The sequence below is a fragment of the Drosophila serrata genome, unplaced genomic scaffold (assembly GCF_035046125.1).
Source record: "Drosophila serrata isolate PLE 108 unplaced genomic scaffold, ASM3504612v1 contig_293, whole genome shotgun sequence".
Classification (NCBI taxonomy): Eukaryota; Metazoa; Arthropoda; class Insecta; order Diptera; family Drosophilidae; genus Drosophila; species Drosophila serrata.
This window is the reverse complement of record NW_028257191.1, coordinates 1,467,334-1,487,683: the sequence shown is the minus strand read 5'-3', so window position 1 is coordinate 1,487,683 and position 20,350 is coordinate 1,467,334. Positions and strand designations below refer to the sequence as shown.

The 20,350-nt window shown below is 32.2% G+C and overlaps 1 protein-coding gene across 2 annotated transcripts in view; it reads right to left on the bottom strand.

Annotated features, from left to right (window-relative positions):
* Window positions 1-18,419, bottom strand: part of LOC147643105 (uncharacterized) — an 80,931-nt gene extending 62,512 nt beyond the window's left edge. Inside the window, exons 1-3 of one of the 2 annotated variants that reach the window (XM_086836684.1) lie at window positions 17,805-18,419; window positions 4,721-5,137; window positions 2,465-2,527 (exon numbers count right to left, since the gene is read on the bottom strand). In XM_086836684.1, coding sequence (XP_086692810.1) covers window positions 2,465-2,527; window positions 4,721-5,137; window positions 17,805-17,862 — 538 coding nt within the window. In that variant the 5' untranslated portion in view covers window positions 17,863-18,419. Of the gene's footprint in view, window positions 1-2,456; window positions 2,528-4,720; window positions 5,138-17,804 lie in introns of those variants that run through there. The other variant, XM_086836685.1, reaches the window with a different exon arrangement.
* Window positions 18,420-20,350: the final 1,931 nt, after the last annotated feature.

Sequence of the window (20,350 nt, the reverse complement as noted above, 5' to 3'; positions counted from 1 at the left end):
CGTCAACTTGTATTTTGTTATTGTTTGCTGCTCAGCTGCTCAGCTGCTGTTTGCTTTCGGTGGCAACAAAGGCAGGAAAAACACGGAGAAGAAAAGTGAGAGTAAGATAGGAAAATGCCACTCAACACTCAACATGCCAAATACAAACACTGAGCAGGGACAAGAGCTAGAGCAAAAACAAAAGCTCCGGGAAAAGGTGGGCCCCGAAAAAGGGGGCATTCCCTGGGCATATTGAAGGCAGCAAGAAGTGTAAACAGGAAACGTGATATTTGACAGATGAGTGTAGATATTTAGATACCAACATAAATACTACTTATGCTGTGGGAAGCCACCACCCAGTGAAACCAATCGTATTCCTCCCTATGTAGAACCCTACTAGAACCCACTGTCTTTACCAAAATTCTGCACTGAAAAGGAAGTTAGAGGGTGTGCGATATAAATGTAAATTATATAGAAATAATATTTGAATTTTTTGATTTCACTAACCTATCCCAAATGCTTCCTTTAGCAATATTTGATATGCAACTTTTTCAAATTAAATTTGAATTTTTATTCAAAGTGCATTAAATTCCCCTGCTCCTGGGCATCTCTGGTGTCTTATTGATTTTCTGTTACAGCTTTTACTTGCCGCAATTTGAAGTGCCGCACACAGACACTCTTCACGAACACACACACACACACACACAGAGTGAAGATGGGGAATCACACAAAAGAGAGAGAGAGTATGATGAAAATTGAGGCACCAAGAAGGCAACGAATCCAGGATAACTCACAACGAGAGAGATGATGCGAAAAGAATCGAAGAGAAGTAAATATTTTGATGGATTAATGCCTTTCCGCCACTCTCTGTTCCGTCTCCGTCTCTGGCTCTCACTATCTTTTTTCTTTTCGACAATCAAACTAAAAGTATGTTAACATATTATTTTTGCAGTAAGACCTCTCAAAACTAAATTGGCTATGATTCTAGCATTTGTTGTTTTTAATGACCAAAAAAGTTCAAGCTAGGACTTTGACCTTTTTCGGAAAGAAACTTTCACAATCAGGCCTATCTCAGTTTTAACTTTTGAAAAATTCCCACCGATTCGTATTTCCCTCTGTTAAGTCTCTGTTAACTTTCGAGCGAAAAAGTCAAAACTTATGGATCTATTTAAGGGTTTTTAGCGTACCGACAAAAATAAATTATCCCTGGGATGAATTTTTAACAATTGCTTTAATTTTTTTCTATTTTTATAACGGTTGTGAAATCAAGTATACGACAGACAGTTTCCTGTTTTAAATATAACTATCTATAAACTGTTCGAAACGAAATATATAAACATTACGAAACGTAATCTATAAACTGTTTAAAACGTGATATGAAGGGTATTCCCTCTGCGACCTTTCACAACACTGCCACCAGAACAGTTGACTGCAATTGAAAATAATTCTAATTATTTAATTATGGAAACAAATGCTTCTTACTTCAATATTATGCATTAAATTAGTACCTAATAAATACGCATAGATGAGAGACTACAGCGGGCTGTAGTCTTTTGCCCTTATTAGCAAAACTGAGACCAATTAAACTATTGGGGACCAAAGGGAAGTTTTGTAATAAAATAGGAACTTCATGGGAAAATCCCTAAAATGTTACAATATTCCCTTTCAAACGGAAAAAGTGGCGGATTTGGCAAAAACGTTTGAAACATAATTCATTTTGTATAATGTAAAAAATGAGAATAAAATACAATTGTCATTTGGAATTCAAATAATTAAATTGCAGCTTAAAATAATTAATCCTGTTGTTATGAAACTGAGTCCGTCAACCAAATGGCAGGTGTTTTTTAGCTCGAAAATTAACGGACACTTAACAAAGAAATAAGATCATGAAGGGACCAAAATCTAACAGATTTAGGGACCATATGTTTGATTCAAGATCAAAAATTGATATAACGCAGCTATAATATTGAGTTCTTTAATGATGTTTTTAATAAAGGTATTGAAATCCCTCTCGTACCTAAAATTTCCCCGGAATGTACTACATTTAATACATTCACATCAAAGGATTTTAGTCAATTTTTGTATATTTAAATGTACCAATAATGTTACGTATTATACTTATTCATAAACTAAGCTTATTACCAAATACTCGTGAAATCAAATGACAAAAGTGAAATATTAAATTACCAAGTACGATGATAATGAATTTCTTGGATTCCCTAATTCTTGTAATAATTATTTCACCAGTACAGTTTCAATATTACCCTTCAGATATATTCTAAGATATAAAGCACAGAACTTAAAAGTATGGATTTATCTCCCATCAATAGCGCACTTAATTTTAATTTTCTTCCGACATAAAATCGAAATAAAGAAAGTGCTCACAAAATGTTGCACACTTAATACTCAGATCAAGTGCAAAAATAAAAATTGAGAAAATATGTAAAGAAAATATGGTATGGAAATGAGTTTGCATATTACTCACAATCATAATAGTCGTATCGATCCGCTTCGCTGGGATTATTGCTACCCATGATTTTGGCAAAAACTGTGAAAGAAAAAAACATATGAAAAATGGGGTGAAAAACGAAAATAAAGGAGAAGAAGAACACAATTTAAGAGACACAGCCAAAATGTTAACAACAACGCGCCAACGGAGCGACGGAAATCGCAGCAATTCAATTAAAATCGCTGACACAGAGTCAAATTGGAAGCCAAGGAGGAGATGTGGATGGGAAAAAAAGGACCTGAGTGAAACGGGGTGGAGATTGAGCCAAATGAAAATAGACTCTAAAAGGCTTAAATGGAAATGCAGTTCTCGGGCAACATAAATACATTTTTTTCGGTACAAGCCATGAGATTAAGTGGCGCATGCTGACCGTCAAGGTTAACACGACAGTGAAAGGTCATATGGCAACTTTAAAAGGAAAAAAAAAAAAAATAAAATAAAATAACAGGAAAGAATGTTAACTTCGGCACACCGAAGTGTGTATTGCCTTGCAGTTTACAATTTAATCATTAAGAATTAATCCAAATTGATCAAACGAAAAGAAAAACTAACTGAAATTATGTAGAACATTTATACAAAAAAAAACCCAGTTTGAACATTAACCTACATAAACTATATTAAAAGTTTTCCGACTTCATAAAATTAAAAGTTAAAGTCTACATATCAAGTTAAATGAAATCATGTTGAAAACTGAAAAGTGTATACATTTTTTTTGTACAGTTTTTACGATTCCTTCTATGTCCAGGGGACCATTTTCTGGGCCAGAACCCATTTTTTAAAAGTTGTAATAGAGTGACCATCAATGTGGCATACCCAAAATCTTCATAGATGGCGCCACTCTCTGAGTAACATTCTGTTTATACTAAAGCAATCTGATTGAAATAAAATAAAATTAATGGAATACAGTCATTCAGTTAAAACGAATGTCAAAACCAAATTTAATATCGTAAAAAGTGTTTAAAAACTATTTTCATTCAATTATAAGCCAAAACAACACTATATTTCGATTCTATTAAAATAAATAAAAGAATTCGTTATCCTATTTTAATAAATATTTTAATATGTAGTTAAAATTAAATTATATTTATGTAACTGAGTTTTATGAATTTATCTAAAAAGTTTTTCTATAGTTCCTATGAATGCTATAGGATATAGTTTTCTGATCCGGACAATTTTTATTCAGTATCATCCTATAAGTACACAATTACGATTGGTAAAGTTTCAAGTCGATATCCTTTAAATAACTGGAGTTATTAAATTTGGCCCAATTAATTTTGGTCGACTGGAGCATACTACTATTGCTCCGACTTATATACGAGTGAGAGTTACTAACTGCAAATTTGTATTCAGATAGCTTTTAAACCAAGTGACTAGTTTGCGTATAATCAAACAGACGGACGGACGGATATGGCTAGGTCGACTCGGCTGTTGATGCTGATAAAGAATATATGTACTTTATATGGTCGGAGATGACTCCATCACTGAGATGCAAACTTCTGATTACAATTTTAATACCTTCTTGCAAGGGTATAATTAGGCTTTTACTACACCCGAAAAAAATTGTGAACTAACGCGTGATCTAAAGTAGCTAAAATTATATATTTTTTTTTAGTTTTAAAGAATGTACTGAATGGCTTTTTGATCAACAAAAGTCTGTTATTCTTTCAATTTCTAAAAGTGTTTGGAAAAGGTGTTTGGCTGAATCTGAAGCCAACACAAGTGAGTATATAAAATCTGCATTTATGAATATACAGTGCTTAAGGTTTTTGTTGAACCTGGTCACGAACTGGCAAAAAATATAAAAAGATGAAAGTTAAAACCGAATTATACTTTAATATATGTATTTATGAATTCATATATACAATTGAAATCGTGTTAGTTTCATTTTTTCATTTGACTAAAAAGGACTGAGTCTTAATGATCTTAATGCAAATTGTAAAACATAATGTTTAAGTTTTCTGTTCATTGCGTTTAATAAAACTAAAATATATTTGCTTCTGTCTGTTGCCTGCATTTATTTATATTTCTTATTATTTCGTGAGCAGCTTTTGGGCAACCTTGCTTTGAGAAATTCTTAGCAAAGACTCTGAGATTCGCAATTTTCTTAAAAAGAGAAGCCAATCTTCAATTTCCGTACCCTTAATTCACATTCCCAGCCGTTTAAGGCTGTAATCGGATGTTCATTTTAGTTATTTGCAATTAAGACAATCAATTAAGCTTTTAATGACTTACGTTTGGTGACGGTCTTTCGGACGCGCAGGAAGCAGGACCTGGAGCGTGAGAGATGGGCAAGATCCTCGGGATGCGATCCGTTCTGCAGGCAAATGATCGGTGCCAATGGGGCTATGCGGCAGTGACTGCGACTGTGACTGCGACTGCGACGGCGTCGTTCCAGCAGGGGAATGGTCACGAAATTCGGCACCGGCTGCAGTTGTTGCAGTTGCTGCACCTGCAGTTGTTGCGGCTCCCCTGGTTCCTCAACTTCCGTTTCCGGTTCGGTGGTGCCGTTGTGGTGATTGTTGTTTGAGATACTGTTGCTATTATTGTTGTTATTATTATTGTTACTATTATTAGTGTTATTATTATTATTATTATTATTCGCGTTGCTGTTGATGATGGTAATGACGTTGACTGTTAGCTCCCCAGAAGCTGCAAATGAAAGAATTCATTTATTTATTTGTTATTTATTACTTTTCAGATTTAATTTGATTTATTCATTTAGCTGGCAGTTTAAAGTTATAGCTAATGGCAAACTTTCCTGCTGATATTGCTCAAGTTTTCATAAGAAAATTCGTGTTCATTTATTAGTTTAAAGAAAAAGCATTTAGCATGTGTGTTTTCGACAGATTTTCGCTTTACTTTGCCATTGCATCTTTTCACACATCATCGCGTAAATAATTTCATTGTATGCGAGAATGCAATGGGGAAAATCCAGGGCAATGTGCCAAGGCAGAGGGGTAATGTGGTTAGGAAAATGGCACAATGGTAGGAATGATGGGTGTTTGGGGTGGGTGGACTTTTCCCAACCTCCTGGCTGTCATGTAACTGTCAATGGAATCAAATTTGTTTCGTTTGCTTCAAATGCATGGATGGCAATTTGAGCACTGAAAAATGCTACACAAAATGCAATCTGCGCAGCTTTTGCTCAGCCAGTCTTACACAAATTGAAAAAGAGTGCTCACTAATGCGTGTCAACTGGATGAGGAGGAACTTAACTCCAGCGAATTCCACAGAGAAGTAATGCAAATATAAATTTATAAGGGAAAACAACAGAAAACAAGGCAAAAAGGTGCAGTTACTATACTATACTACTTTTACTATACTTAATTTTACTAAAATATCTTTCTAAGAAACTGGACTTGAATTTGTGGGATAGATACCCATTATGGTATTATATTATGGTATTATTAGTGTCAATCGGAAAATTTCAGTGGTACGCAGCTAATTTTGTGAAGAAAAGAAGAAACAATTTAACAATTTAATTTAACTTCTGAGCTGTTGAAAATAATCAATTAATTTAAATGAATTTTCTTAGGTCCTTTTATTACCATTTTTTTAATTTTTTATTTCTCTTTTAAACTGCTGCTTTGAATCAACGTTAATCATTTTTATACCCTTGCAGGGTATTATAATTTCAGTCAGAAGTTTGCAACGCAGTGAAGGAGGCATCTCCGACTATATAAAGTATATATATTCCTGATCAGGATCAACAGTCGATCTAGTCATGTCCGTCTGCCCGTCTGTCCTTCTGTCCGTCTGTCCGTTTCTACGCAAACTAGTCTCTCAGTTTTTAAGCTATCTGAATAAAACTTTGTAGTTAGTCTTCTATATACGGGCCGGATCGGACGACTATATCATATAGCTGCCATAGGAATGGTCGAAAAATTTTTACAAACAAAATTACAACATTTTAAGTTTTCAACAGAATTTAATCAAATTTGAGATATAGCCATTTTATTATACTCTACATTTATGTTAATTTTATAAAAATCGGACTACTATATTATGTTACATAGCTCCCATAGGAACGATCGAGAAATTAATACAATTAAAAATTATAACGTTTTCAGTTTTCAACAGAATGTAATCAAATTTGAGATATAGCCATTTTATATCAGTCTTAAATTTAGTGTCAAATTTTATAAAAATCGGACGACTATATCACATAGGTGCCATACAAACGATCGTTTGATGTAGAAGCAAAATGCAAATCTGTGAATGTAAAGCTGCAAATATAATATGAAAAGGTGAATGAAAAGAAAGCAGGTATTACTTCATTGTTTTTAACATAAATATATATAATTTATATTGTATGGATTCCGAGTCATCGAAGTTCTATCTGCAAGGGTATATAAACTTTGGCGTGCCGAAGTTAGCTTTCTTTCTTGTTTTTTTTATTTTTTTTAACTACTTAATTTTGTTTTAGTTGTTCAGCCAGTTTTTTAAACGAAAACAACTGGTATATGCTTTGGATCCATTGTATTGTGAAAATTATTACATTAGTTTTGAAATGATGATAACGAAGATTTTTTTTGTGCTAGTTAACCATTTGGTGGATTTGCCCATATCCTATATGACTAATGATTAGCTACAGTTTCACACTGGTAGCACTAAGAATAAAAAAAAATATAAATAAATAACTATCTAATAGGGACCCTAGTTCTATTTTTTTCCATTTGCGTATGTTTTCTGACCTATAAGTTAGGCCTTTATATTTTGAAAGAAACATATTGGCTTCTACAGCAAGTAAAAAAAATAAATTAAGAAGTTGTTTTAAGTTTTTAAAAATTCCATCGAAATACATACAATTAATATGAATGAAAAATCTACACTGTAACGACACCAATCATGATATTCATTGCAAGCTTGTATGTGTTACGTTGTGATGACATTTGTTCCCTCTAAACAGAAGCTTTACTGTACATTTTCAGATGGAGTTCCACCTGAAAGAACGATTACGCTTACGGTTCCAGAATACTTTGGAACCGGAGAGTTACCTAGACTGCAAAGACCTTATTCAACAGTTCGAGCTGAGTCGGAAGGACTAGATTAGACGTAAAACATATATGTATATTAAAGTTTACTGACAATATTAGAATTTCTAGTAAAAAGTAAAGCAAAATAAAGGTTATTAAAATAAATACAAAAGTTACAAAGTTAATAAACAAATGTAAGAAAATAAAATGTTTTCAGATAATAAGATGGTGCCAGAAAAAATAATGTTGGAACAAATAAAATAAAAACCAATTGATACTATGGTGACTCCCCAAAAAAGTCAAATCAAAAAGGTCTTACCACATATGTAAATGAAAAAATTTGGTTACAAATCAACAAAATAAAATAAATAAAAAAATGAACAACCTTCTAGAGCCACATCAACTAGGACCTAGAGCTGAAACTAAAATCGATTTAACAATCGGTTAATCGACTTTTTTTTTTAATATGCGATACAACGATAGACATTTGCAATACCGATTTCATAATAAAAGGATAACTGTTTTTGATTGCTCATGGGATTTGAGTTCGATGCGCATCCCGACCATGATATTATACAGCGTAATTGCATTCAAAAGAAAGCTTTTTAAAGCCGTACACATAATCTCGAACAGAAATGGTGCTATGACACAGTAATGCAGTTTTCTTTAATTAGAAACTTTATTAGAACCTTAAAAGAGACAACTATATGTGTTATTTTCCTCGGATTTATTTTTTAATTCAAATACGGCCACACTAATTTAAAAGGTGAGCAAAAGCCTTACAAACTAATGCGGGATCATTCTTGACACATATTTACATACTCTCGTGTCCTCAGTTTAGGCAGTATTTAATGTTAAAAGCCTTCAAAATATTTTTAAGGTGATATTTTGTATATTTTTATTTAATTGTAAATATAAATCATACTTTCTACGTTTCGCGTCAATAACAGTCGAAAACTTCGTTTTCTTCCATATGAATTCAAGAGAGTGGCAAAAATTACCATTTCGACCTGAGACCTCTAATGAGCTGGCTAATATACTTTTTAATTACAATGTTACTTCATTAGATCAGTATATTGGTATCTAGTATATTTTATGTTGATCTATCGATTTGCATTTAATGTGCCGTATAGTCGTCTTGCTCGCACTTGTGTAAAACCCTATGCAGCTTTCAAATCTCTAATGAAATTTCTAATTAGTGCGTCAGTGTCATAATAGTAAAAGCGTCTTTAGGTCGACCAATCTAGACATGTTGTTCTCCAACAAAATCCAATTGGTTACCTAGTAAAATGTTCAATGTTCCTACAAGCTTAACAATATCATAAGTTAAATCTGCTTGATAAATGTAGTAAGCAAAAATTCCTATACAGTCGAGTCCCGATAATTCGAAATGGCAAGGGGATCACTTTTTTTACGAATTAGACGGGAATTCGATTTATCGAGATTTCTATTTAAAGGGGCTCAAAAATGAAAGAGTCGAATAAACGGGGTACTTACATTTCACATCATGTTTACATATGTATTTAGCTTTATTAAAATTAATCAAACATAATAAATATGTACATTCATTTGTACGCTTTTCAAATTAAAGGAAAATTAGACAAAAAATTAACAAACAAAATTAAGCAGAAACATTAAATTATTAAAAACGAAAATTCAAGCTTTAAAATAATTGGTTATTTTTGATTGCTTCGTGTTTTTTTCTTTTATTTTTTCCATTGCGTTTTCTAAACCTATTAGGTTGTCAAACACACTATTTGGCACATCATGAGTCGAAAAATAATGTTTAAGTTGAGGAATTAATGCTCTGGTTTGTAAATTCTATAAAATTTCTTCTCCGTTCTGATGTCTGCAAAATCTAACGTCGCTTTAACTACAAAATATTTCGCATCGCATTACGATTTATAAGAGGTTTCGAAACCAAATTACGATTTATAAGAGGTTCAATATTCTTTGCGTTGCGCCAAATACTACGAATTAACGAGGGGACCAAAATGTATGGAATTTTACGAATTAACGAGTTTTTTTCAAGGGGACAGAATTTTTTACGAATTATCGCGATTTTCGATTTAGCGGGGTACGAATTATCGGGATTCGACTGTATATGCATTTCTGTCGGGAACCTGTGTGACCAAAAAATAGCACACAAAAAAAGGTGGTCCTTCTTTTTATAGCATTACAAAGGGTATTATGACTTTAGTCAGGAGTTTGTTTTAAGATCTTTGGCTTTTTAATACACATACATAGTACAAATACAAATGTATATCTATCGGAACTCACATAATCTTATTGGTTTCATACAAGAGATCGGAACATGTTTAGAAAACAATACCTATTGCCTCATGATTTCTGACTTATGGAATTTTTTGCTTTGTTTGAACTTGAAGAATAGTTTCAGAGTGTCACTTTTGTTATAACTGCAAGGTTTGCTTCCTTTTCTATTAAAAGAAAGTATATTCAATGTAGAAACATAGCCCTTTGGACTACGTCCTTGGCCCAGGGAGGATGCTCCCCAACATGGCTGGCTAATTCCTGGCTTCTGGCCAACTGATTTGCGGTTTTGTTCCCTCCTTAGAACTTGTTGTTGTCGACCGATGGTGTTTATTTGTTGCACATTTCGAGCCAACAAATGCCGCACATGACACAATGGACATTCAACAGGCCAAACAACAGAACAGATTCGAGATGGTTTTCTTTGAAATCGGTTTTGGAATGGCCCCCATATCCCCCAAAGCAAATGTTTCCCCGATACTGCAAAGGAATCACATATAAAATTAGTTTATTTGGCATGCAGCCCACTTTATTGCAATTTCCCATTCAACTCTCAATTAATTGCATTTGTGTGGCATTTTAATGCACTATTTCGAGAATCGTTAATTGTGCTACTTCGAAATTGTAGTGCTAGTGCATTTCGAGTTATTATTATGGGATCTTTTCGCTGTAAATTTGCGCCCCATTAAAAATTTGACAGAAAAACCATAAACACGCTAGCAACTGTTTGAATATTGTCAATATCGTTAAAATGTCACATAATATATGCTCATTGTAGATACATATTCATACATATGTATAAGTACATACGGATGTCCACGTAGTGACGATATGCACCGAGAGTGCATACTATGTAGTGATTGCAGAATTGAAAATCAGCCTCAAATTGTATAGAGATCGTCGGATCATAAGGAGTAATACACAAATCATAAAAGGATTTACAAAAGGATGTGCATGTCGCTATTTAAGGAACGAATTTGGGCCCTGGGTTATTATCTTGTTTCATAAAATTATAATGTTCACTAAATAAATTATTAAAGAAATATGAAAAACAGTAATGTACATCAGCAGCAGATCTTTAAATGCATAACCATTGAGACTCTTAAGCATTCAGTAGATGTAGAAAATAAATATGAATATAATTAAGGTGTTTAAAAATCTAAAATTACATTTAATAAGTAACACCGAAACTAAAAGTAAATAAACATAAATTAATTATTTAATTGTAATAACTGTTTCATTATTGCTATGCATTGATAAAATTAAATTCAATCACATCCAAATCCTTATGAAAATTATCAAGTGAATAATAAAAATATAAAAAAAACGAGAAAAGAAGCTTACTTTGGCACTCCAAAGTTTATATACCCTTTCAGATTCGATCATTAGGAATAAATACAATATAAATTCTATATATTTATTTCAAAAACACATCGATCGCTTCTATGTCAGCTATATGATATAATTATCAGATTTTCATAAAATTTAATACGAAATTATGAAATATAAAGAAAAGGCTGTATGTACTCAGAGATAAAATATTTTTTAAAATATCGAAATTAAAATTTTCGTAGTAATAATTTGTCGATTGTTCTCAACTATATGATATATTTGTCCGATTTTCATAAAATTACAACCGAATATTTATGGCATCTATATGATTTAGTTGTCCGATCCCCAGTTCCAGTTCCTGCTTATGTAAAAGAATTAAGGCAAAGTTCTTTCAGATAGCTAAAAAACTGAGAGATGGAGGGACGGACAGACGGAGATGTCTAGATCGAATCGACTGTTGTTGCTATTTATCCATAATACAAAAATAAAAACAATGCGCCGAATTAAAAATCTGTTACATTAATAATAATTTACTTTTGATTCATTTGACTATTAATCGCTACACAAATTGCTATTTAGGTCGCTAAAGGTGCCATCGTCACTATTTGTATCAATAAATACCAAAAAATCATTGGCATGAATCGAAATTGAAAAGGAGGGCACCCACCGAATGCAATCGTTAAAGTCTAAATGCTAAACTTGTGATCTTTGTAATTAGTTACGCCAAATTAAAAATAAACACAAATATTTGAAAATATTTGTTAGACCTGTCTAAAAAAATTTCCAGATACTTGTTTTATTTTCACTGAGTGGATATTAAAAAAAATCTAAAAATTCGAATAAGATTTTCTTTGAAGCATTTGAAAATTATACCTTAAAAAATAGGAAAAATACCTTTGCTAACGCGGCATGTTCTAGATACATTTTCCAAATATTATAGAAAAATCTGGCGTTAACCTGTAATATACGAGCAAAAAATAAATGCTCACCACAAGGCGCGAATATGCAAACAATTATTATTGTTATAATTTAGCTTGAAAACAACTAATTCTCTATCCAAACATAAGCAAACAGAAACATTTAGAAAACAGCCTTTACAGGAGCTCATAAAATCGCATACGAGAAGCCAGAGCCAAAAAATATTTATATTAATGACATGCATAAATACGGTGGCATGTAAACGGTGCCCGGTTCTTGGATCGCCGTCGGCCCGGAATATGTTTATGACGAGAACCGGGACGCAATCTAAACAAAATCGTATTTCGTATCGCGATCGGCGTATGCAACAGAAACATGTTCCAGACATTGTTTAGATCTCTGTCTTCTTCGGTCTTCAGCATTTCAAGTTTTCAGCCTTCTGGCAATTGCAGTCCGAGGGATAAACTACACCGCCGATCAGCCGTAAATTGTCCCGCCCGAAGGTCCCGCCGATCGATCCACTTTCCTGGGAATTTGCGGATATAATTCCGCCCCTGGGATTTATGCACCTGCGAGTTATCAATCCCAGTGTAATTACACTGAGGCAATAACCTTAAATTTTCAGCAGAATCGAAGGGTAGCAGGGGGGTAAGCGTTATATATTGGCTAGTGAAAAATATTTGTTCACTTTGTATCAATATTAGGAAAACATTTGTTTGGGTTCCCCACAATAGACCTGGGAACTTCTATCAGTACCTCATGCAAAACAAGTTCTGGAAACTTTTGGGATAACTAAAACTTTTAGTTTCAGAGGACATAACTGAATGTAAGTGAATATTAACAGAAAGTAATACTATTAAAGAAATTTATATATATGTATATATTATTAAGGTAAGTTCTTAATAATAAATATTCTTTCTTCTTCTTTCCTTAAGAATATAAATTTGATGTATCCGGTTATTGCAGCTAGAGTTTTGGGATTAATTTAATTCGATACCGACCAATCGTATTAACATTGCTAAAAAAATGTATTAAAAAGTATTAAGTGGTTTTTGATCAGGGCTATAATAACTACACATCCCCTTAAACATTAACTCATTTTTGGGGGGAGGGGTTTATAATAATTAATAGTATGAACTTGCATAACTATGCAAAATGTAGAGTTAACTTTAATGAAAATATAAGGACAATAAATAGATCATTTATACTTATTTCCTTAAGGTATATTCAGTTAAGTGTAAGGTCTTTCATAAAACGGGAGAAATCTACGTTCGATGGAGAATGAGTGAAAAAATACCTGGCTATCAAAGCTGTAGCCTTTAACTCAAATTCAACTTATGGCTTTACCTTATAATATAAAATGGCTACATCTAAAATTTGATAAAAATGTGTTGAAAACTGAAAAAGTTTTGTAAGTTTTTTTTTGTAAGCATTTTCCGATCCTTTCTATGGCTATCCTATAAATACACTATACTATACTATACTATATTCTGACATATATACGAGTGAGAGTGTTTAGAAGACTAACTGCAGTTTCATTCTGATACCTTCAAAACTAAAACGGACAGAAGGACAGACGGGCATGGCTAGATCGACTCGGCTGTTGATGCTGATCAAGAATATATATACTTTATATGGTCGGAGATGACTCCTTCACTGCGTTGCAAACATATGACTGAAATTATAATACACTGCAAGGGTATAAAAATACTGCTTGAGACCGTTAATTATTTAATTTATTGAAATTATAAGTGTAAACTATATGCTTTAGAAAAATAACCCAATTTAATAAAATGAAATTTAAAAAATGCAATGCTTCTTTTAATATTTCCATGCCACAAATTTTAGCCAAAGTGTCTTGAGACTTGGGCAGAAATCCTCGTATTTCCATTCATGTTAATTTTATTTTTATTTCTTAGTTACTTCTTCTATTTCTGCGCAGTACTTGCAAACTTTGCAGCATTGCAAATTGATCAAATATCAGTCTGAATTTGGTCAGTAAGGTCTAACAGTTAAATGAATACATTTCACATATCCAAATTTCGCATTTTGCCGCACATTTTCCCTACACACGATGGGTATATTCTAAACAATAATAAACACACGCACAACCCCCAAATTTTGCAAATCGTCAAAAGAAAAAACCCCATTCGATTCTATGGTTCTTTTGTTTTTGCCGATTTTTGTTTTTGATCAAGCAAATATTGTTCCGTTCAATGAAACAAAGAGAGTACTTTAATGGGGAAACGGAATCTAGATCAAAGATTTTTGAGGGGGTCTTGATAATTTCGGACTAAACTTCTGGGAAATTGTGGGTGGTTGTGCGGAAATCAGACAATTACCTAAAAATATGAATAACTACAAAACTTGATACAATTTCCGAACCATCAGTTTTAATGTTAAATGGAACATGATTTCGTTAACTCATTATGATTACAATAAATATTTATTACTACACTATGCTATAATATCTATTATTATTTAAATATAAACCATTATCGTAGTGAGTCCTCTTTTGCTCTCCGGCAATTAATGGGTTAGAAAAGTTTAGTTTTTGTGTTTAGAATGTTATTAACTTTAAATGATATTTATTTAGCTCTGATAATCGCACTACATAGAAGTGATTATATTTAGTATGGGGCCATGTGATGCGGTGCTGAAATCTATTTCCAAATGCGAATCACAGACCATTTGGGGCGCCATGGGTGGGCGACCATCTAAGGTCTTTGGCTCTTGGCTCTATTCGGGGGAAAACTCTTTTTCCTCCGCTGGCAGTTTGTATTTGGAAATCGCTTTGATGTCGGCAGGTGGCCAAAGCCACCATATAAAGAGTCAGAGCATTAAAGTATAAATGTTGGTTCTAGTACAACCTTTTCGAAAGTCACGGAGTAGAAATGCAGTGGAAATCAAAACCAAATAAATTCTTCAGTTCCAGTTCCGGTCTGTCCGAACAGCTGGACAAACAAACAGAAGGAATTCCTCCTTTTTTTAAATTGTAATCAAATTCGAAAATCGGGGAAAAAAAACACGAAATTGCTTAAAATCAAATTAAACGTGCCGACTGCGAAATTTTTCATTCAAATTGTTGTTTATCTGGGGGTCTTCTTTGTTTGATTTTGATTTGAATCAATTGAATGGTTAAATATAGACCATAAAGATAATACAACATGCAAATATCTGAAGGGTGAGCCCCATCAATCGGAAGAACTCTCGAAGGTTGCCCTCGAAATGTGAAGGGTGAATTTATATTCGTATTGATTTAGGTGTTTGTGCAAACATTTTAAACATTTCTGTTGAATTTTTAGAAGAATAAAGCTTGTTGTAAAAGCGAATATCTTTATAAGAAAATCAAAAACTATAAAAATTGTAAATGTGAACCTTTGTAAGGTTTTTGATGGAATATATCATAACTCATACATTACTTTAAATTTTCTCATTTTAGGAATAGGTAGAAATATGTTTAAAAATAAATAAAATAATGATATTTCTAAACATTTTCCAATAATTTCTATGACAGATATTAGTTATGTTATAAAACTGAGAGACTTGTTTGCATAGAAATTGACGGACAGACAGATGGGGCTAGTTTTACTATGCTGATAAAGAATTTATTAACTTCAAAGAATCTCATTAGTATGTATGTATATTTTATTACACTCCAAACTTTTGACTAATATCATAACACTCATTGCAAGGGCATTAATTAAATTAGTTAAAGGACAGGCATCCTGCGGTACCCATGCCCCGTTACACACTAGCAAGGACCTCAAAATTTACAACCCCGTGAAGGAGTCATTTCCGATACCGTAATACAAATAGAGTTGCTGCTAATGTAACTTGTTTACAATATTTTCAATTATCATTTTAGTAAATATCATAATTTTGTGAAATAAAGTAATTAGTCTATTATGTCACCAAAATTTCCTAGTTCTAACACTCAGCCTCTGATATTTGTTGTCTCAAACGTTAATCCGAGGGATATTCGAAATAATTACGGCTTACAAATCCATTTTATATCGATTATTGAGACCTGTGCTGAAGTATTTTAAACATTTCAACTAAATCTAATAATAATATGGTAGCTATCAAGTTTTTAGTTCGTTGAGTTTCTGTTTATGTTACATTTTTTGCAGCATGCGCTGATAAAAATATTTATTCTATATTTAAGAAAGAAAGAAAAGAAAAATGATTTAAGTTCTAAGGTTAAACTAAAATAAATTTTCTAGAATTAAGAGATTAACTGTGATAGCTGGGTTATCATGCTTATTTGCGTAAACTATTATACCAGCTTATACTTTGTCCACAGAATCTATTTCAATCTTTTCAAAAAATTATAATTTTTTCAGAACGAATATTATGAAGTGCACCTACAAAAGAGTAAGTTAAGGAAGCAATACTTCCGAAGTACCCATGCACGAAATATTTGAATATCTAGTTCAGGGATGACCAATTAGAGAGAAACTGTAGAGTTAATTTGAAGAAAATTTTAGTTGCCATTTTTATGGAGACATTTTTTCAAACTTAGGACGTCTTGCCTTTCGGCTACATTTTTAGAGCGATTCTTTTAATATACGGCCGAAAAGCGGGGGTTTTGGGCGAATTTATCCAAAATTAAGAACAGCAATTATCTTTTTTTTTGTGTTTGCAACAATGCATATTTTGCTTTCATATGTTAGCTATTTCTTCTTTTTTCATAATTTCGTGCCTCATTTTCCTAACTTTTTAATTTGGTCCATAATGATTTGGGTATGTACGGTCACACTAGACTGTAGTCTTTCTAATTGGGTTCTTCATTTGACTAAAACATATTGAATTGGAAACTGAAAGAGTATAAAAATACCGATCGATTGATTTTCCTTAGCAATAAATAAAATTATTTTAAATCATATAAAATAACTACATCTACATTTACCAATTATTCCTATGGTCTCTTTATGATATAATCATCAGATTTGCATTCAATTTTAACTCTAATTCTTAAATAATAAAACTTGGTCATATCGCAGAGTTGATGTATTATTTATTTTCAATTTAAACTTACAGGTTATGTTAACAGTGAAGCTATATGATATAATCATCCGATCCTGACCTTTTTATTGAAAATGAGGCTAATTTAGAAGTTTTATTCAAATAACTCTAATACTAAGCACAGATGGACTCGACTCGTCTTATTACACTGACCAAGAATATGTTTATATATATTATATTATTATAAAGTTACCATAATTTATTTAAAATTTACAATCTTTTTAATCTTAGGTAGTGCACATAGTTAGTATGCACTCAATAAAGGTTTGTACAGTAAATCTAATCAATTAAAATTGTTTACAATTGATGACTGACAAAAACAAACTACATGTTCTGCAGATGTACTGTACTGTAATTCATTTTACAGAAATAGTTGATTCATTTCACAAGAATTCATTCTGTAAAGATTTTGTTCCTCTTCGCCTTCGTTGTGAAAGAAGTTTTCTAATAATCTGTATTCATAGGATTACATAACCATTTTTTTAAATAAGTATGTAAGTAGTAAATAAATCTATTATTTAGGACTTGAATATAATATTTCTATTCCTCTTAGCTAAAAGTATATTAAGAGAATATGAGCTTAAGTTGAACATGATTTCAATACCGAATCATTAGTCGTGTAAACATTTAATCAACAATCATACTTGAAAAGCACTAGAGGTCTTCTTAATTTTTGAAAACAAAATTTTTTTTTTTGGCTTTCTAAAATCATAACACCTTTGAAGGGTTTTAAAAACGAACATTAGTTTTAGTAAACTCAAGATTCTGCGGAGTACATAGAAAACACTTACAGATTTCCACAATTTCCGAAGGCGCCTCCATTTCCATGGCATTCAGGATCTCCGGCATGTTTACTACGCTATTCGAGTGTTCGATTATTTTAAAGAAAATTATGCGTTTTGTTTATAAAATTCCCTTTTACAATCCGCAATTGATTCACTGAGCGAGCATTGCAGGTATTTGCTCGTTTTTTCTCTTTTCCGCCTGCAATTGACTGCATTTACAAACGCTAAAATTAGTTTAGCCCAAGACCACAACGAATCCAAAATAACAACAGAAAATAAATAGAAAAAAAACGACACGAGTAAATATTACACACAGAGCACCGCAGACCGAAAAAAAAAATATATATATCAAGGTTCATTTGTTTTCATCTGGATTATTCGTTATTATATACGGTAATTCTCGCGTTGGTTATGAATTCATTTCGAGTTCATTTTATGGATCATTATCTTGTCAACTATTCACCATTGACTACGCAATTTCACTTTGGAAAATTTATTCGCTACCGTTAATTCCTATTCGAGTGCGACGAATAGGTGCTTGGAGGTGGCGAATTTTCCAGCTTTTTTTATATTTCCCGCTTTCCGATCACGTCTATTTGCATTGACGGCTGTCCGGTTAATGTTTTCTTTTACTTTCCATTTCGATCTTTGACTTTTCCTCTGCCTACAGTTCAGTCGCTTTCAGACTCATGGAATTTTCACGTGTGTGGGAGAAAAACGAGGAAAAGCTCGAGAGAATCACTCTGCCAATCGATCGGTTTTCCTCGGTTCGGCTCGGCTGCTGGCTGGCAAGATGGAAAATGAGAGTGAAAAATGCGAGCGAGGCCAAATAGGAAACCGCAGGAAAAACCCATAAACTCCAAATAAGAAAAGAGAATAGTACAGCAAGAGAGATAGAGAGAGAGAGAGCGTATAAATAGGGGAAAATTTTAAAGGTAATTATTTTAAAACACTGTGAATACTGAATATATTAAATAGCTTCCTTTAATGTCAACTCAAACCAATTTTTAAAATGTACCTTTACGGAGTTGCAAAAAGGAAACCAACTACAAGAATTTATTTTGCAAGAATAAAATGAAATACTTTTAGGTTTTTGTGACAGAATCGGTGACTATTGTTTTTTAATTAATTTTTTTCCAGATTTAATTTTATAAGTTTTGTATTTATATTTTTCCTCACGTATTTATTTTATTGAAAATAAGTAGATGCATTCAACTAAATTTTGCACCTGACAGAAAAATTTCAGATATGTGAGATGCAAACTAAAAAACTAAGATGCTAATGCAGATACAGAGGGGATATATGTTAATAGAAAGAAAAAGCTTTTCCACAACTTTCCATTCGCAAGTGCACGAACCAATGCTACCGCTTGGGAATTTCAATTACGAACAAAATTCTCAAAACTTGTCGACTTTTTCATTATTCCAATTTAAAACGGGGAATATATACATATATTTGTCCAAAAAAATATGGCAAATTTCATAGAATTATTTGTGCAAAGAAGTGCCCTGGAAAAAGACTTTACCTGGAAATAAATGGAATTTATATAAATCATAAGGCGTCTCTATACTGAAACCTCATGAAGAATGTTAAATGGTAGATAAATGTGACCTCAATAGAAATGAAGGAAAGCTAACTTCAGCACGTCGAAGTTAATATACCCTTGCATATGGCAATTCCATCATTAACAATTAATAAATTATAAAGTATATGGGCATTTCCAGAAAAAGGTTTACCAGGATGCTTAAACTGAAATTGAATTGTTAAAGAAATGTGTAAATTTAAAGAAAATAATTAATTTACGCCATATTTTTGTTTTTGTTTTGAAATATTTCAACTAAAACTCACAGGTAAGATTTTAGCACTTTTCTCGACTCTGAGTGTTGGCTTTGCTTGTCTCTCTTATATATTTCATATTCGTTTTTTGATTACATTCTTGTCTCCAGATATTTGTACCAACAATAAATGAACAATAAACTACAAAGGTAGCCAAAAGTATTTACACTTCGACCATTTTCATAGCCAAATTTCTTTTAGTTCTAATTCTTGTTGTTGTTGACCTATGCAGAAGCGAGCCAAAAAGGAATTCGAAAGTTAACGGTTCATAGAAAAGTGCTATAAGTAAAAGAATAGATGCACCTACGGTGTAATATTTACACATAATTTGTTTTCGACTTAATTTTAATGCTATTAAAATTAAAAAAAAAAATTTTGTGACAATCTCATAAGTTACTTTATAGTTAAAAAAAATTGCTTAGGTATTGATGAAGATTTTTAATAGTTTGGAATTGAGTTTATTAAGCTATATCCAAAATAAATAGACATATTTTCTTTTGCTTTTAATAGATCAATTTATGCAATAAATAATAATTTATGTAATAACAAAAATAATTTTGGTGGTGAAAATAATTAATAAAAACTAAATAATAAATTGTGAATTTGTGTAAATACTTTTGACTATCCCTGTATAAGCAGAGATAAGGAATTCATTCACTAACTGTTATTTTTTTTGGTTTCTTTCACCTACTGTCTTTTCTTCATTACTCGATAAG